Source organism: Takifugu rubripes, chromosome 16, assembly GCF_901000725.2.
Source record: "Takifugu rubripes chromosome 16, fTakRub1.2, whole genome shotgun sequence".
NCBI lineage: Eukaryota > Metazoa > Chordata > Actinopteri > Tetraodontiformes > Tetraodontidae > Takifugu > Takifugu rubripes.
In genome coordinates, this window is record NC_042300.1 from 4,913,247 (window position 1) to 4,929,267 (window position 16,021).

The 16,021-nt window shown below is 44.8% G+C and overlaps 1 protein-coding gene across 15 annotated transcripts in view; it reads right to left on the reverse strand.

Moving 5' to 3' along the window:
• LOC101079387 (neurexin-3b) overlaps positions 1-16,021 on the reverse strand; it is a 194,018-nt gene that overhangs the window by 13,580 nt on the left and 164,417 nt on the right. For 12 of the 15 annotated variants that reach the window (XR_003891242.1, XR_003891241.1, XR_003891240.1 and 9 more), the window contains 2 exons: positions 15,042-15,131; positions 13,294-13,604 (listed from right to left, as the gene is read on the reverse strand). Coding sequence is in view for 12 of the 15 variants with exons in the window: in XM_029849448.1 (XP_029705308.1) it covers positions 13,294-13,604; positions 15,042-15,131 (401 nt within the window). In the remaining 3 variants the exon portion in view is untranslated. The remainder of the gene's footprint in view (positions 1-13,293; positions 13,605-15,041; positions 15,132-16,021) is intronic. The other 3 variants (XM_029849449.1, XM_029849446.1, XM_029849445.1) reach the window with 1 other exon arrangement.

Sequence of the window (16,021 nt, forward strand, 5' to 3'; positions counted from 1 at the left end):
AAGAGGGCTGTTGCTCGTTATTATGGTTGCGGCTGATGTGGGAGGCAGGGACAGGGAAAGATGAGGGAAAATCCTCGACCACTTCAAAGTCTCTTCCGGCAATTTCAGCCCGGGAGCGTCACGTCGTAACCCGACATCAACCAAAACACTAGCTCTGGCTTTCAACGTTCGTGCCGCATTTCACTGACATAATTGAATATTTTAGGACAACAAGACATTCAAATGCAATTACATGTGGATTCTTTAGGCTTTTACTGACACACTTGCCACTCTCATGTTTGAGAGAGTGCCGAGGACAATTTCTGAGTCGTGTTCAGCGTGATTATACGCATACATTTAACAGTTGGATTTCTGCATTAAGCTCCTTATGAAGATTTTTTTTTTCTAAATGCCATGTTAATAATTAACCTGGTTTCTTTAATGGGGCTGAGGGATTACAGAAACCCAGTTTCTCCACTTTGATGTCTCCAGGGGTATTCTGGATTCCCTGCCATGTATATGGCGAAATGGGTTTGTAATTAGCTTTAGCATGCTCACGCAGGCGAAGACACATTAGCTGTGTTGCTGCAACTCGTGTGGACGACAGCAGAAGCAACCACACGGTGCGACGTGTCTTTGTATTTAAAATTAGCCCATTCAGCGTGTGCCGAACATCTTTGATCATTAATGTAGCTAGAATAACGAGATTAACTTGCCCAGGAAGCCAGTAAATCTCGGATATTGAACATGCACACATACGATAGATTTACAGATACTGTGATCCAAAGAGTGCTGCCGGAACAAGATCCATATCCGATTTTCTTAACAGCACTATTATAAATGTGTAACTTCTGTTATCGTTCCTGCATCAGGAAAACAACAACAACCAAAAAAGAAAACATGAAATATAGAAAACAGAAATTGGAAAGATTCTTCTGGCATCAGGTCGGTCTGTTGATACTCTCGTTATCATTTAAATGTATCACCAAACTTAAAACACCTTGAAATTGTAAATGTGGTCCATATTGGATAAGTCACAGCAAAGCAGTCACACCAGGCTTCAGCTCCGCACAGAAACAATGAAAAACTCAGTCTGTCACCTTATCAGCACAAACAGAGGTCTGGCTGCGTCACCTCGGTAGGTGGGATACATATGGTAGAAGGGCAATCTCACCGTCAAAGCATTCATTTTTTTTTCAACCTGACAGAATCCATTCCGTATTATAGAGAAAGATCCTTTGATTCCACTGAGAAATTGAAGAGACCTTTTTCAAGTGGGGTGTTTGACATTTGTAGATCCCCTTATTCATTTTCATAAGCAGAGTGAAGTATCTCTGCCAGTCTCATCGCGATGCATTCAAGTGCTGCTCCACAGCGGCTTTATGTTGTGATATTTCAGTCCTTGTGGCTGATGTAGTTGAAATGTATGTTGAAATGACACATGCCGTGCTCAGTGCCTTCCCTCCATCCACCACCGGCGTCAGCAACATGCAACATGATGCTGGCAACGCCATGCAGCACGTGGAATAAAAAAAAAAAAAGGGCCTCCGCATGTGCGTGTATGCGATGAAAGCCTAGAGTGGAATATGGGAAAACAGGGAAAATGATGCAGTTGGCCAGCGGGACTACAAAAACTGATTTCACAGCTGGGGAAATCCAATTCTGCCTCTAAATCTCCATATAATCTCCAAACATAGAGCGGAGTATATTTTGGCAGCAAAGTGATTTCTTTTTTGGTATAATTATTCTGAACAGACGGCCTCATCCCCACTTTCTGTGCGGCGGGATTTCAGTACATCAAAACTCAAACGCTTCATTCCTGATTATACTAATAACAGGGAAGATGCTCAAAAATTCCTCACACTACGAAACACAGCCGCCCGCAATCGATGTCCAGACTTCATTAAATTGGCATTTACCTCTGACCACTTCAGCACATCAACTAAAAGGATCGAACCGGCGATCGATGGCGATGGATGCCTCCGCGAGAGGTGGGTTTGAACATACAGACAGGAAAAAAAGGTGCAGCAAAGCCGAGCCCAGCCGATCGGGAATTCCGCTAACAATTAGCACTAGCTATTACCCTCAGCGTTGCTGCCACTGGCAGATGCTCCTGAATGAAGACTCTAGAGCTCTAATGCTCCATAACAAGACTTCCTACTCTGCTCTTTAGTCGTGGCCCATGAAGGGTCTTTGCCTTTATGTGTCTTTATTACCGCTGTCGCTACTCCCTCCTCCACCACAATGTTCTACCGAACCTGACGCCGATTTGCTCAGGCACATCAAAAATGGTTTCTTGTGCTCAGCAGGGAGACAGCAGCGGCGTTGAGCACTCGGCCACTGTCTGTAGCTCTCCCACGGTTGGGTAAAAGCGGCGTAAAGGCTAAAAGAGAGCCGTGGCCCCCGGCTTAAAAACATGACATGAAATATGAGCGCGGACGACTCGGTGTCATACGGAGATGAGGGGAGTTTTAGCATGCGCTTGCTTAAAAAAGAACACGAAGAGAACGCTGTGCTGTGGCCTCATCATAACAAATGACCTTCACGTGTTTTCATGCCAGGAGAACGGGGGAAACATCCTAAAATGAAACCTGCCAGAGTAGAAAGGAGACTTAGCACCACCCGGCCATGTTTATGCAGCCTTAGAGGTTTTCCTGGAACCTGGCAGACCGGTGAAATGAATAAGAGTTGTTCAAACCAGCGACAACACAGAGGCAAGGGTAAATTTAATGCGCACGATTCAAAGGGCTTTATTGGTCACCTTGCAAAAATATAATCTCATTACACAAGGAGCATGTTGCAGGGTTGAGAACTGGACCCAGGAAGAAAAAATCAGCTATCAGGTCAGACTTTTCCAATCTGATCTCTCCGGCTGTCTCGCTAATTCCCATTCTGCTGCTCCACAAGGCTTAAAACCAAAATAAGATAGACATCTACACAATGCGGTCACTTCGACTCCCTATCAACGGCTGTTTGACGTTATCGTGTCCGATCAGGGATTTGACGGGCCGACAAGGGAGAAGCTTGTATTACAGGGGACATCAATGCCAGCGGACCACATCCCCATCAATTGGCTGCCACAAGTCTTTCTGCTCCGCACTCAGTGACAGATATGATGTTTTATCAGGGAAAGAATAAACTAGAAGGGAACAAAGAAGAGGGCAATGACAATGACAAGCCATGCTAAAAATAACAGCTGGTGGCGATGGGAAGTAATAGAATTGGCTGTTTACACAGGAAAAAAGGGCTGCTCACATTTACTACAGTCATAAAATTACACTGAAATGAACCTCAGAGTCAATTTGCAGGGCCAACGACAGGCGGTAAATTATTTCTTGGATCAAATATCGATATATCCACGTATGTGGGCCGTTCTTATCCACCTACTGCAGTCAGCACATTTTCCCCTTCATGTCAAGGTTTGGCTGGAACCTAAAAGAGGGCAGGACAAGTGAAGGAAAACAGCTGGTGAAGACAAGAAATAAATAGAAAAATAAAAGAAAATGAATTTAATTTGTCCACTATCACCGTGCTGCATCAAGTTCAGCAGAACACTGAGTGTTTCTCCGTTTCTCAAGGACCTGCCTTAATACACAGACCAGCGAGGGTTGCTGGCTCACAGCAAAATCTAATTGCCCGGAGGCCAAAGGCAGCCACTTACAAACGGGGTCATTCGTCTTCCCATGGAAACGGAAATGGTCTTCAGCCGTGATCCTTAATCACCCCCCTGCTGCAGCGTTTCAAGGTCATCAGGGAGCCCAGTGACAAACACCAGCGCTCGCATACATGTGAGGGAGGCGACAGGCACGAGATCAGCGACAGGTACGGAAGGACAGGTAAGGGGAGCAAACAAGAGATGAAGGGAAGGAAGGAATGTGTCCTGAGCCGCTGGCGAAAGCGGAACACCCGATTTATAGCACTGAGTTATGGTTTGTGTTACAGCCTCACCCTTCAAAGTGGAAGTGAGGAATTCATGTGGATGTGGCGGTGAGCTGCTCTAAAAGGCGTGACCAAGGAAATGGCACAGGGAAGATGAGAGCGCACAAGGGAAGGAGGAAGAGGAGGGGAGGAAGGGGAGAGTCCGGGGACACGGGAGGAAGGCAAAAGTATCTGTTTCTCAGAGGAGACGCAGACTTGTAAAGAGTTTCAGCAGTTGTGTTCTCACCGCTCTAACCAGTGCATTTAGCCTCTGTGTCCCCCTATAACAAACCAATTTAGCCTCTCTGTCTCGCCCCAGGAAATTTATTTTAGCCTGCACCGTATCCGGTTTAGCCTCTTTACAACCGTAATGTGCACATTTCACATCTCTACCGTCTCTGCCTGACTATAATTGTGGATTCCACTATTTTTTTCCCAAAGTTTATAGGTAATCACTGAAAGCCACAGACGAAAATCCATAGATAACAATTTAGCTCCTATTTTGTGATCAGGTCATATCAGGGCGAGTTTGATTTACGGAACTTTTCCGTTTCTGCCCCAGTTTTACGCCACATTTTATTATGTTGTGACCTAAAAAGTGAAAACTTTTAGGTTGGATGGAGACTGCCAGGTCTCTTCAGAGATTTTTGATTGGGACTCAAGGACATTGAGCTTCGAGTCATTGTCTTGTTTACGGTGCACCTTCTTCCCGTTCTGGTTTTCTCTAAACATGATTGATTAAGCCCAGAATGGTGGTTTTATCGCACCAGAGAATCTTGTTTCTCACAGTTACAGGAGTTGATTTTATCCGTTTTTTCCCGGGATGTTGACCTTCTGGAACGTTCTCCCATCTGATCACACGACCTCTGGTGGTCACATCTCTTTTTATCCAGATCGCTCAGCTTCTCGAGACGACACGAGGAGGAATGGTGGTCGTTTCAAACTTCTTCCACCTCAGATTGATGGAGAAGGAGCGTTGAAGGTAGATTGAAGCCGATCACAGCAGCTTAAACTAGAAACCGAATAGTTTGTGTGGATTGAAGCTGTTAACGCCACATAATGAGCGCTCTGCTCCTTTGTTAGCGATTGATATTTTCAAGTACACTTTTGCTTGAGATATTTGCTGCACTGAAGCTGCGAACGTCATACGTCTGCTCAAACGTCTACACCATAGGGGTCAAACTCTGGCCCGTGGGCCAAATTTGGTAATTATATGTGGCCCGTGAAGCCATACCAATTGACTACCGTATTTTCACGACTATAAGGCGTACCTAAAACACTGAGATTTTCTCAAAAATCGATGAATGAGGCTTAATTTAAACTGCAGGCCATCTAATATGCGGCTGAAAATGGCAATCAAGCAATCTTAGTGTTTTCGCTTTATGAGGTGGCGGCATCTCTCCATACGTGCGAGGACAACTGTTGCGCAGCGGCTGCCCGCGGATTACCAGGAGATGGCGGCCATCTTCCCTAACCCTAACCCTAACCAGGAGAGGGTGGCCATCTTCCGCACCTACTGCCGCGACAAGATAACCGCGCCCAGCCACATCACCAACATGGATGAGATCCCTCTGACTTTTAACATCCCTTTGACCCACAAAGTGGAGAAAAAGAGACCGGCACGGTGGCAATACGCACAACGGGGCACGATAAGTCGTCGTTCACCGTGGTTCTCGACTGCCACGGAAACGGATAGAGCGCTGGATGACGGAAGGCAAACACTCCTTCACAAAGACTATGAGGCAGCGGTGGGCAGGTTATGCCACCATATGCGGGTGGATTGTAGACGCATGGGCTATGATACCGTCTTCATGTATTGTAAGAGCTTTCACAAAATCAACGCTGAAGCGGAACTGGTCGGTGAGTCTGATTCAGATGATTAAGAAGAGGAATTCTGGATGTTGGACATTGAAATAGTGCAGCTGTTTAATTTAGATACAGAAGATGAAAACTTTGATGGTTTTGTGGCGGAAGAATTAATATTTTGTTCAATAAATGTGTCGAAACTCACTGTTTTACTTCCGTTGTCATTTTTTACTGTATGTTTCAGCATGCGCCTAATAATACAGTGCGCCTTATGTATGTTTTAAATACAGAAATAGCACCCATAACTGAGACTGCGCCTTTTAATACAGTGCGCCTTATGGTCGTGAAAATACAGTATTAGAGCTGGCCCGCCGGTATTATCTCTTAAAGCGCATGTGCTAATACTACAAATACCAGAATGCTCTGTTAGTGTTTTGGTGTGAAAATCCACACTCTACATCAGCTGTTGTTGGCAATGCACCAATATGTGGCTTGCCAACCACCAAGAAAGAGGAAGTAGTCATAGCAACCTTATATGCTAATGCTAATTCTGGCACTACCCCTCTGAAAAATGGTAAAAAGAAAGGCAGAAAATAGGACCTTTCTGAACAGGTAGGAGGCAGAATATCTGTTTAGATATGTAAAAGACGGACCTGTCTGTCTTGTATGTGGAGCCAATGTGCAGTACAAGGAGACAAACAGATGACACTATAAAACACAACACCAAGACAAACACAAGCACCTGGAAATGACCCAAAGGTGCCAGAAAGTAGAAGAGATGCAAAGGCATTACATTAACTTACAATGGCAAAAGATTACTGTTGAAATTTAAAAGAGAAGGCTGCAAATATAAAGAGAAGAAATTAATGCCAGTGATGTGTTTTTTTTATTTGAATTTCAATTTTTCATGTGTGCAATAATAAATTATATATTGTATTGTGTTAAGCTTTGATTGTTCCATGTACAGTTGTTGAGCAAAACTAGTTTGGGTCCATGTCAAAAGGTTCCGTGTTCTAGCTGGAGGAAGATCTTTTTCAATAAATATCCATGTTGGCCCATGACTTTGTCCCAGTTTTGAATTTTGGCCCACTGGGTATCTGAGTTTGACACCTCTGGTCTACACCCTCAGTGTGAATTGACGAGGCGAGCGCCATGGAGTCCCCCTGAGATCTGTGTTATGAAGTCATGACTATTTAAACAAGACCTAAATTAATCTGTACACATCTGTTCTGAGTAGAATTCAGAACCCATTATAATCCTGGAGTGTTTGGGTTTTTTTTATTAGATGAAGTTTTTCATTCTAAAGCAAAAATCTCCAAAAAGTCAAGTAGAACTGATAGAATCTATTCAAAATTAAGCTTTTTTACAATAAATTCCCAACATTGTAAGTGTTAATTAGCTCCATGCTTGTTTGGGTCAAAGGGTTTTATTAATAAACCTGAGCTGCCCAATCAATGCGTAAAATAAAACATTCAACTGGCAGAGCTGTTGGGGTTCTGGACAGAGAGTGTTTGAGGAAAAAAGAGAGGAAAGCGGACCTTACTCGTCCGCATTTGATCTCCCTTCTCAATCCTTCTCAATGTTGCGGGCTATTACGCCCCCGCAGCTGCAAGCCTGAGCAGCTGCGGGGGCCGATGTACGGGCCGATGCTGGCCACTTTGTGTCTCATGAATTAGCCTGGAGTCCCATTTGAATTCAGCTCCTAATAAGCACAAACCAAATCAAGCATTTGATTTAGCCTCTTTACAGAAGATGGGAGTGGAAACACAAACACCGCCCAAAGGAGACGTGAATACGCTACAGAAGCCGCGCATTCGGACAATTAGCTCCCGCTGCAAAGTTGACCACGGGAGCGAGATTCCTGACACTGTGGAGAGACAGAGGACTTGCTGATAGCTCAGCTTTGCACTGAAACAGCGCATTAATGCCGTGGAACATCAAAGGCTGCATCTGTGCGCTACATATTTAAGTCGCACTGACTGGAGCATCCACGCGCCGCCTTCAGTGGGCCAGAAAATTTAGCAAGATCACTATATCACATGGCGACATTTTGTCCAGAGGGGCGTCCACGGCGACCTTTCACAGCCACGAGACAACTGCAGTATCCTCATCCCGGCAGAAGCGCCGACACCATTAGCCTGCGTGTTGGAGACATCAAAGCCATTTAAACCTCAAAGGGAAAACAACTATCTGCAGACGGTGTCAGGAGAAGCCAAGAATAATAAACTGGAAATTACTAGCGTGACGCGACCACCTCAGATGTAGCTGCATTTGTGGTTGCACTTCTACGGGATTCCTCCTGGATTTGATGGCTTTTGCTAGAATTAGCATGGATGTCTTTGGTACTTTAAAGGAGAAGGTCCCACGGCCATATTTAAGAGTGGTCTAACAATATTAACAAGGGCTGTATAGAAATAGTGGATGAACTTTTACTAGGCAGACATGCACGAGTGTGTAAAGTCCCCCGTTGATGCAGACTCATTACTGCTGCTGTGAAATAAATCAGCCGTTGTGTGGGTGGTGCTGCAGCATCAACACAGCTGCAGTTATCGTGGATAATTGTAAAACAGAGAAGTTTGCACCACTCCATTAGCTCCATTAGATGAGCTGATTCTGACAGCAAGATTACACCATCACTAACGATTGCATAGCTTGGGAGGCATCTTGGGATGTCCAACTAGCCAGGCAGCCTGTTGAAACCAAGGCCGAGCAGAGAGGTGTAGCAGGAGACTAAAAATGTCTTTCAGCGTGTCAGAAAATTTCTCAACGATCGGTCGTGCATCTGTGCAGTGGGAATAGTTTAGAGTTAAATATCTCTTTTGTGCTTTTCAAAACATCATTTTCAAGTTGGCTTAGTTAAATATGTTTTTCGGGCAATAGGCTGTGGCTGGAGAGGGGCTTTAAGGAGGGTTTAATTAAACTAAGTAAAATAGCAAATGTGGATACTGAAAGAGACCAACTGACTTGTTCCAGGAGTAGCACTTAGCTCCTGGGTAACCAAAACACTGCAGAAAGGCTTTTTAAAAATATATATCCTTTTCTCCCAGACTCATTTTTCTGGAGGAAAAAGGAGGGTTGAATTTCATCTTTTTAAAATGACTTGGCACCGACTTTCATTCCTTCTGTTCCATTTTCTTATACATGCGGGTCTACAAGCATTTTCATGCAGAGTTTTCCCCCAAGGACTACTTTTCTCTTCACCTTTGCCAGCATGAGCCGCGAGTGAGAGCTGACAGCATCTCATCTGTGACGGGACAATTAGTTTGCATTCCATTTATGTGAGATATGGACAGACTCCCTTCATCCACTGAAAACTTACTTCTGCCTCCTAAAAAGTCCCTCCGTCCTTTGAGCCTGGCATGAAAGTGCGCTGCCGGTATGAAATTCAAATGTTCCGACTCTGCGACGAGACCTTCCACCATCAGTTGCGCATGCTCCACGCAACCTTCTGGTAACAGGTGGAAGACGCCATCACACCCTCATGTACAGCCTGCTGACCACCCCGAGCAACGGATGGTGCCCTACTGGTCATCACGTGTGTTTGTCTGCGCGCGCGTGTGTGTGTAGGCTACGTGCGCTGTTGTCCTGCCTCTGGTGTGAGGGTGTCCCACCGTGGCAGTTGACAGCAGGTACACCTCACACACTCACAGGGAAACATGGGGACATCCATTACAAACCCCCAAGCGCAACAGACTCCCTGGAGTTAGCTGCTCGTTCTCACACACTGGGCGACGCCCCCCCGCCACCACAGGCACATACAGTCTGACACAAGAACACATGACCTGCAGCCCAGACGCCGCAAACATGCACAAACAGAGCAACGTTGGCGACCGCTGCGTGTTCGTGCACCAAATGAAGTGAAAAATTCATAAAGTCACAGTGGGCTGTTGCAAACACACACAGAGCTGCACGACGGAGAAGTTAGAAACTCAGACAGGCGTGGAATGAGTTTGTCAAGTTGATGGAAGGGACGTGAAAATCCTGGGATATTTTGCTTCTCTTCTGCAGACACGGCGCCTGGGAACACAAGTGAACGTCACCACCTTAGTCTGTGCATATGGAAGAGATGAAAGATCCTTGGAGGTGTGTCTCACTGTCCCTTTAATGAGCCCAACAACACAGCAAGCTCCCCATCAGACTGCTGTCTCTAATTGGACCTACTGAGCAAACAATGGACCTTCAGTCTTCTCCAAGAACCCACCTCTTGTGAGGCGGAACGTGGGAAGGTGTAGCCCACCAGGAACATCAGAAGGAAATCAGACCTGTAGGCATTTACAGGTCTAATGGCTTCTAAATGAAGGTGATCCCTAGCAGCTCCGATGGAAGAGAGCTGCGTACATTCTTCTCTTAGTTCTTCCTCTCTCACACTCACCTTTATGGAGCGACTGCTTTTATTTCAGTTCTTTTTGGTGGCAGTGTTTCAAACAACAGGGGAGGAGGCAAAAAGGTGGAAAACATGTGGATGTTGGTGTTTTACTGTTCTCTATTTCACCATATTTAACATCAGCCCCAGAAGAAAATCACAAACGAAAGGCCATCGTGTGATACGTATCCAAGTGCACAGATTGAGAATTATTTCTCGCTTCTCAGCAGAAAAAGCTCAATTACACTGCAAACAATGAGCCGTTTATTTTCCTGCCTCCCGAGCGCCCTGCCTGTTGAAGATGATGGACGCGAGCAATTTCTTTAACATGGCTACCTTGCAAATCACTTTCACTGTCTCTCCTGCAGCTGTTGCCCCCCCTCCCTGCTCCTGGAGATTGCAGCCCCTCTTCTAATTGTTCTCGCTCATCTCGACGCTAGCGGGGCGAGTTAATTGAGAACGAGGCGTTGATCTCTTGTGATGAGGTTTTGCATAAATCAATGTTGCCACAAGGATTGCACGCATCAAACAAGGAAGCAGAAAAAGCCCTCCTTATGCACAGTTTAAACTCAAGATGTTCCGGTCAAGCCGTGCGTATGGCTTTAGCACGAGCGGTGGGAACTCAGCTATTTGCTTAAAAAGAGACTGCAGAAACAGACTCTTTAAAATCAGGTATGCAACATTTTCACACTTGTTATCACCGTGGAAATGTTGCCTTAAGTGACTGCAGTTAAACACTGGCCAAATTCCCCTTTAACGAGACTTAAAATGGTCTCTAATGGAACCGTATTTATTCATTTATCTTGTTTATACAGCAGATTGATCGCTGCACTTTTTAGAAGCTTATTTACTCGTCTATCTAACTCAATACAGGATCTAATAAAACCTCTGGTGATGAAATGAAGATACATAAAAGGATATTGGAGATTGATTTTTTTTATTATTATTACAATGATGACTTGAGCTGGTCTTCAGCAGGAAGAACAGCAGTTATGGGATGTTAGTGTATTATATTTGACATGGAACAATGTCATCATATAAACGTCTCCATATGATCCATGGAGCGGGCTGTGAAAATAAAGGCTGCACTTGATCAAAGCGATGCTTCTTGAGAGAAAAATGGGGGAAAACTCTTTTTCTTCAGATCTTCAGAAGCAGCCAGGTCATTGACATAATTACTATCAACTCTCAGGCCACTTTTGACACTCATTAAGAATCAGATCTGCTAAAAACGGTGGTGAGAGCCATCCGAGTGCACATCATCATGTTAATTCCCCTGAAATGAACGCTTCCAGAGCCACGTTAGTGTGACTGGATTTGCTTAACAACGCAGGCCCAGAACTATCTGTGTGCTGACAAACCTTTGACACCCTCAATCTCTAACATTTCTTTTGTCCCTCTGGGGCCCGTCTGACCCACTGAACAACCACGCAATAGCAGTGAAAGAGAAGACGTCTGTTCTGTGGGTATGTCCTAATGGAGACATTAATTAAGCGTGAGATTGGTTTTTCCTACACTCCCCAGTCCTGTCTCACTCTGCTGAAGTGAAGCTGCCCAGGGATTTAGCACTTTTCGCGTTGTTAAAGAAACACACCTCCTCCATGCGAGGAGCACGGTGTGGACATATGGATGGTCGAGCTTTAGCACAGAGTCAAATACCTCTAGCATCCTTTGAGGAGTGCAGTGCATCACTGCTGCTAGCTCAACTCCCTTGACTCTGCTGACTGCTGTACAACCCTGAGGGGTGGAGAACCTGCCAGGTCCCCTCTGAACCGCTAACACCCCACTGGGTGACAGCCAACAAGGGAAGAGCAAAATTAAAGGCCCAGGCAAATGAAATTCTAGGACACAGAGGTGTGAATCAAAGCAGGCATTGCCACTAGAGGTTATGGAAGAGGAAGGAACAAGAGGCGAATCCAAAATGAATGAAAAAAAGAGGGCGAGGGAAAAGAAAAACATTTTCATGGCTAAGCTGCAAAGGTGGCGGATGACAGCAACGTGGTAAATTTCGACAAACCAGGAAAAGTTTCATCATTTCGCCTTGAAACGGACTGAGTGTAACAGAAAAGCTCTCGTGTTGCACCTGCCATGTTACCGACTTGCTTTGAAAAGAATAGCCTCCGTGACTCAGCACGCCGTTTTCCCACGTTCTTGTCAGGACGTGACCTCAGAGGCTGGAAACGGTCAGTTATGTATTATTGCTCTGTCGGGCAGAGAGGCAGTCCCCTCCGGACCAGCACGCCCCAGGTATGAAGGCCTGACAGTGGGTATTTCTTTGCGGCAGCTGTGACTCAGGTAGTCGATGGAGACGTTCAAGTGTCAGTCGTCACATGGAGGGCCATCATCACCTCACGCCAGGCAATATCCCATGAGGGTGAAAAGGCTGAGGAAAATAGAGCAACCACTCCCCCAACCACGACCCAACCCTAAGGGAAAGTTATTGCTTTAATATGAACAAAGAATTGTTGAATTTGTCCTCAGGGTGTCAGAGGACCTCTCTGCGTGATTACTTTCTTGGCACGGCCTCTGAGATCCATTGGCCTGGACGCAAGATGTATTGTCGAAAGGTGGACTGGGCGAGTGGACTGGGCGAGTGTCACGATGGAGACAGAATGAAATCAGGACAGAAAAAAAATAAGAAATGTTGAGAAAGGGAGCAGCGAGGTCCTCTTCACATGCTTCAGTGAACACCGGCGCTTTTACCAGTGACACAATGGAAACCCTTTCGCCTCACAATGGCAGGCAAAATGTTGGGGGGCAGAGAAAATTCAGAGAATGCAAAAGTGTAGGAGAAAAGGGATTTTGGGGACGTAGAGCAAAGACTTGAAATCCTTCTTTGTGGACAGTTTTTTGGAAAACAGCTGTGAGATGCACCTTTGTTAAGGACATTGCTTTCGAAAAATAAACCGGTTCCTAACCAATAGAGTGGCAGATTTAGGTGCAACATGAGCGTTCTCACCACAGACATGCAAGATCACCTACCTGTTCCTTTAATATTATTGCATGACAGCTTCATAGTGTATAGTGCAGCTGCTTTAGATTCAAACTATTAAAAGACAGATAATGCGGGCCTTCAAAGCATGCATGTTGCCCCCTAGTGGGCAGCTGCAGTATAGCCAATTGCCCCTCCTTTCTGATTATTTACCTACCTTTTGGGCTAAACATTAAGCAGACAACTTCAACCATGTTTGAATGTAAAGTCTTGCACCCTCACAGGTTTTTTTTACCTGGATAGTCGGTGGCGAGCGCTGTTTGCGGGTAGTTGTGGTGGAGAGCGTGGTCGTGGTCTCGATGAACGTGGTGGACATCTCCGGTGGCACTGACGTGGTGGTGCGTGCGCCGCCCCTGCTGTTTGGCACGTCACCCACCAGCCGCACGCTGCCGTTCACCTTGATGTTGACGTGGCCTTCGGCGGCCATGTTTAGGACTTTGAGACCATTGTAATAAAGACCGGAGAGCTGGCCCTGGTAGGGGCGCTTCCGGTCGTTCCCGCCGATGGTGATAGTCGCCTGGGTGTTGAAGATTGTCAGCTGCCGGCCTGGCACGAGGGGAGGGAGTGTTGAAATATTACAGATGAAAATGAAGCAAATAGTTTTCACAAAAGACACACAAAAAACAGAATAAATAGGTGCTTAATGCCAGGGCTAATTTAGCTTTACATGTTTAGGTACTTAGCAACATCAAACACAGCAGTTCAGCTTTAACATTTTCATGTCAGATGCACTAAGAGAAATCATAACAAGGATTAAATATCTCTATTAACCTCATGATTAAAGCTTTAATAGACTGTGGTGGAGGTTCAAATGAGTACAACAGCACAAACATAATGGCACAAAATGCCTTTACAGACTACAGTATTTGTGTTCATGAAAGCCTGCAGCTAACATCCAGTGCTGTCTGCTGCTTCCTTCCCTTGATTTACAAGGAAAAGACACATTTGTGAGTGCTGCGCAGCTACAGAAACATTATCATTAACAGGTCAAATACCAGCCATGGAAAATGAGCTGGAACCACTGGTAACATTATCTGGACACAACAGCAGAGTCCTGGTGAAATAATTAATAAATATGCAGCGCAGCTTTGACACATGATGATAAAATGAATGCAGCACACACTGAACGCAGAGCAGAGCCCATTTCATTAGCACAAGCCGCATAAACGCATGCATTAACTAGGCACCCAAGTTTCACAACACAGGGATCTAAATTGAAAATCTCATTTGAATTATTTACAGACATACATCCGACTGCAAGCTTGTTACGTCGGTGGAATATGAACGTCTCAAAACACAACACAACGGGGATGGGATGACGGGGACGGGACGCTTGGACCACACAAGCCACAATGAAATAGCACACGTGGAGTCATGCATGCGGCAGAAATGGCACTTATCAAAAAACTGGTGGCACTTTAGGGGTTGTTAAAGGGACTTTATCATCAGGTTAAAGTATTTATGAGCAATTCACTTATAACACTGTTTATAACGGTATTATGCCAGTTTAAATACATGCCATATAAAAAAAGAGATGATTGCTTAATGTGGTAAGAGCGAAGTAGAAGTTATACAAGGCTCACTATGACACACAGTCGTCTACAATTAACTCGAGTCAGGGTGTCATATGCCACCATCTACATGTAATAAAGAAAGACTGGGAATCTGTTGCAGTGTGGAGTTAGCATCATTTTAGAAGGGTGACACTTTAAATCCTCTTATTTTACCATTCGGACACATCTTCCCAGTCCCTTTAACTGGACACCATCACTCAACTCAGTTTTAAATGATGACAATGACAAAAACGGGAAAGAAAGAGGTTTAAAAACAGAGCAAAAGAAGGAAGAAAATAAACTTTAACTTGTTTTTCAAAGGGTTTAAGGGTTGATTATTCATTCTCAGAGGTTGAAAGGGAGCAAGCCGATGGAATGACAGGAAAATAAGACAAAAATAAATCATTCCAGAAGTTTGGTAAAGAGTTACCTTTCTCCTGAAGCCAATCCTCTACTGGCCGGGTATATTTGAACGGGATTTTCTTATTTGCCATTTGATAGCGCTCAATGTCGCTGTTGCCTTTAAAGTTTGAAAGTTTAACAAACAGCTTGAAACAGTTGGCAACAGCAACAGACATCATACATTTATACAGTAGTTTATGATGAGTTTTATCATCGTTTAGAAATATTTAGAAAAGCTTTAGTAGTGTTTTTTTTGCAAATACTTTAGTTTAAATATTTTAAATCAATATTAAATAGCACACTCCACACCTAAATCTAATACAACATCCATGGATTAAAAGCATGGCAAATATCCATGTACACACATCATCTACAATAATACATACAACACACAATCATAATATCACATAATTAAGACACAAAGAAGGCTGTTAGAGGGTTAGAAAGATAAACATGCACCTTGAGCCTTTCAAGCAAATTGCCAGGAATAAATATGCACTAATTCTCCTACTGGACACCACCTGCTTTCACATTTCAGGAGCCAAAGGAACAGCAGCGTTTAGCACTTTATTAGCAGAAGGAAGCACCTCTGCAGCAGATCTGGAGTGGAGAGGGGTGCACTGATGGAGCAGGAAGTGGTAATTCGAAGCGCCGTGAAGCTATGGGGAGGGAAGTCCCACAGTGACACTGATTTGAGTAGGATGATGCATACAAATGGCATCATTACGGAGATGATGGGAGGTCTTTTCAGCAAAAAAAAAACCCAAAACAAAACTGTGCTACACCCGAGCTGCCACTTTCCTCTCTGGTGGGACTGTGGCTAACATGTACGAGCTCTATGGGAATTACAGATAATGGACTGGGACTGTGGCGTGTGCCTGATAGGACTTCCTCTTCTACCTGTGCAGGGATGTGATGTTTTCTCTGACAATCACTAAGGCATTGTGAAAATTGAGCTGTAACTGCTGCTTCTTCCAGGCATGACAGGAGGCTATAAAGGCTGCGCAG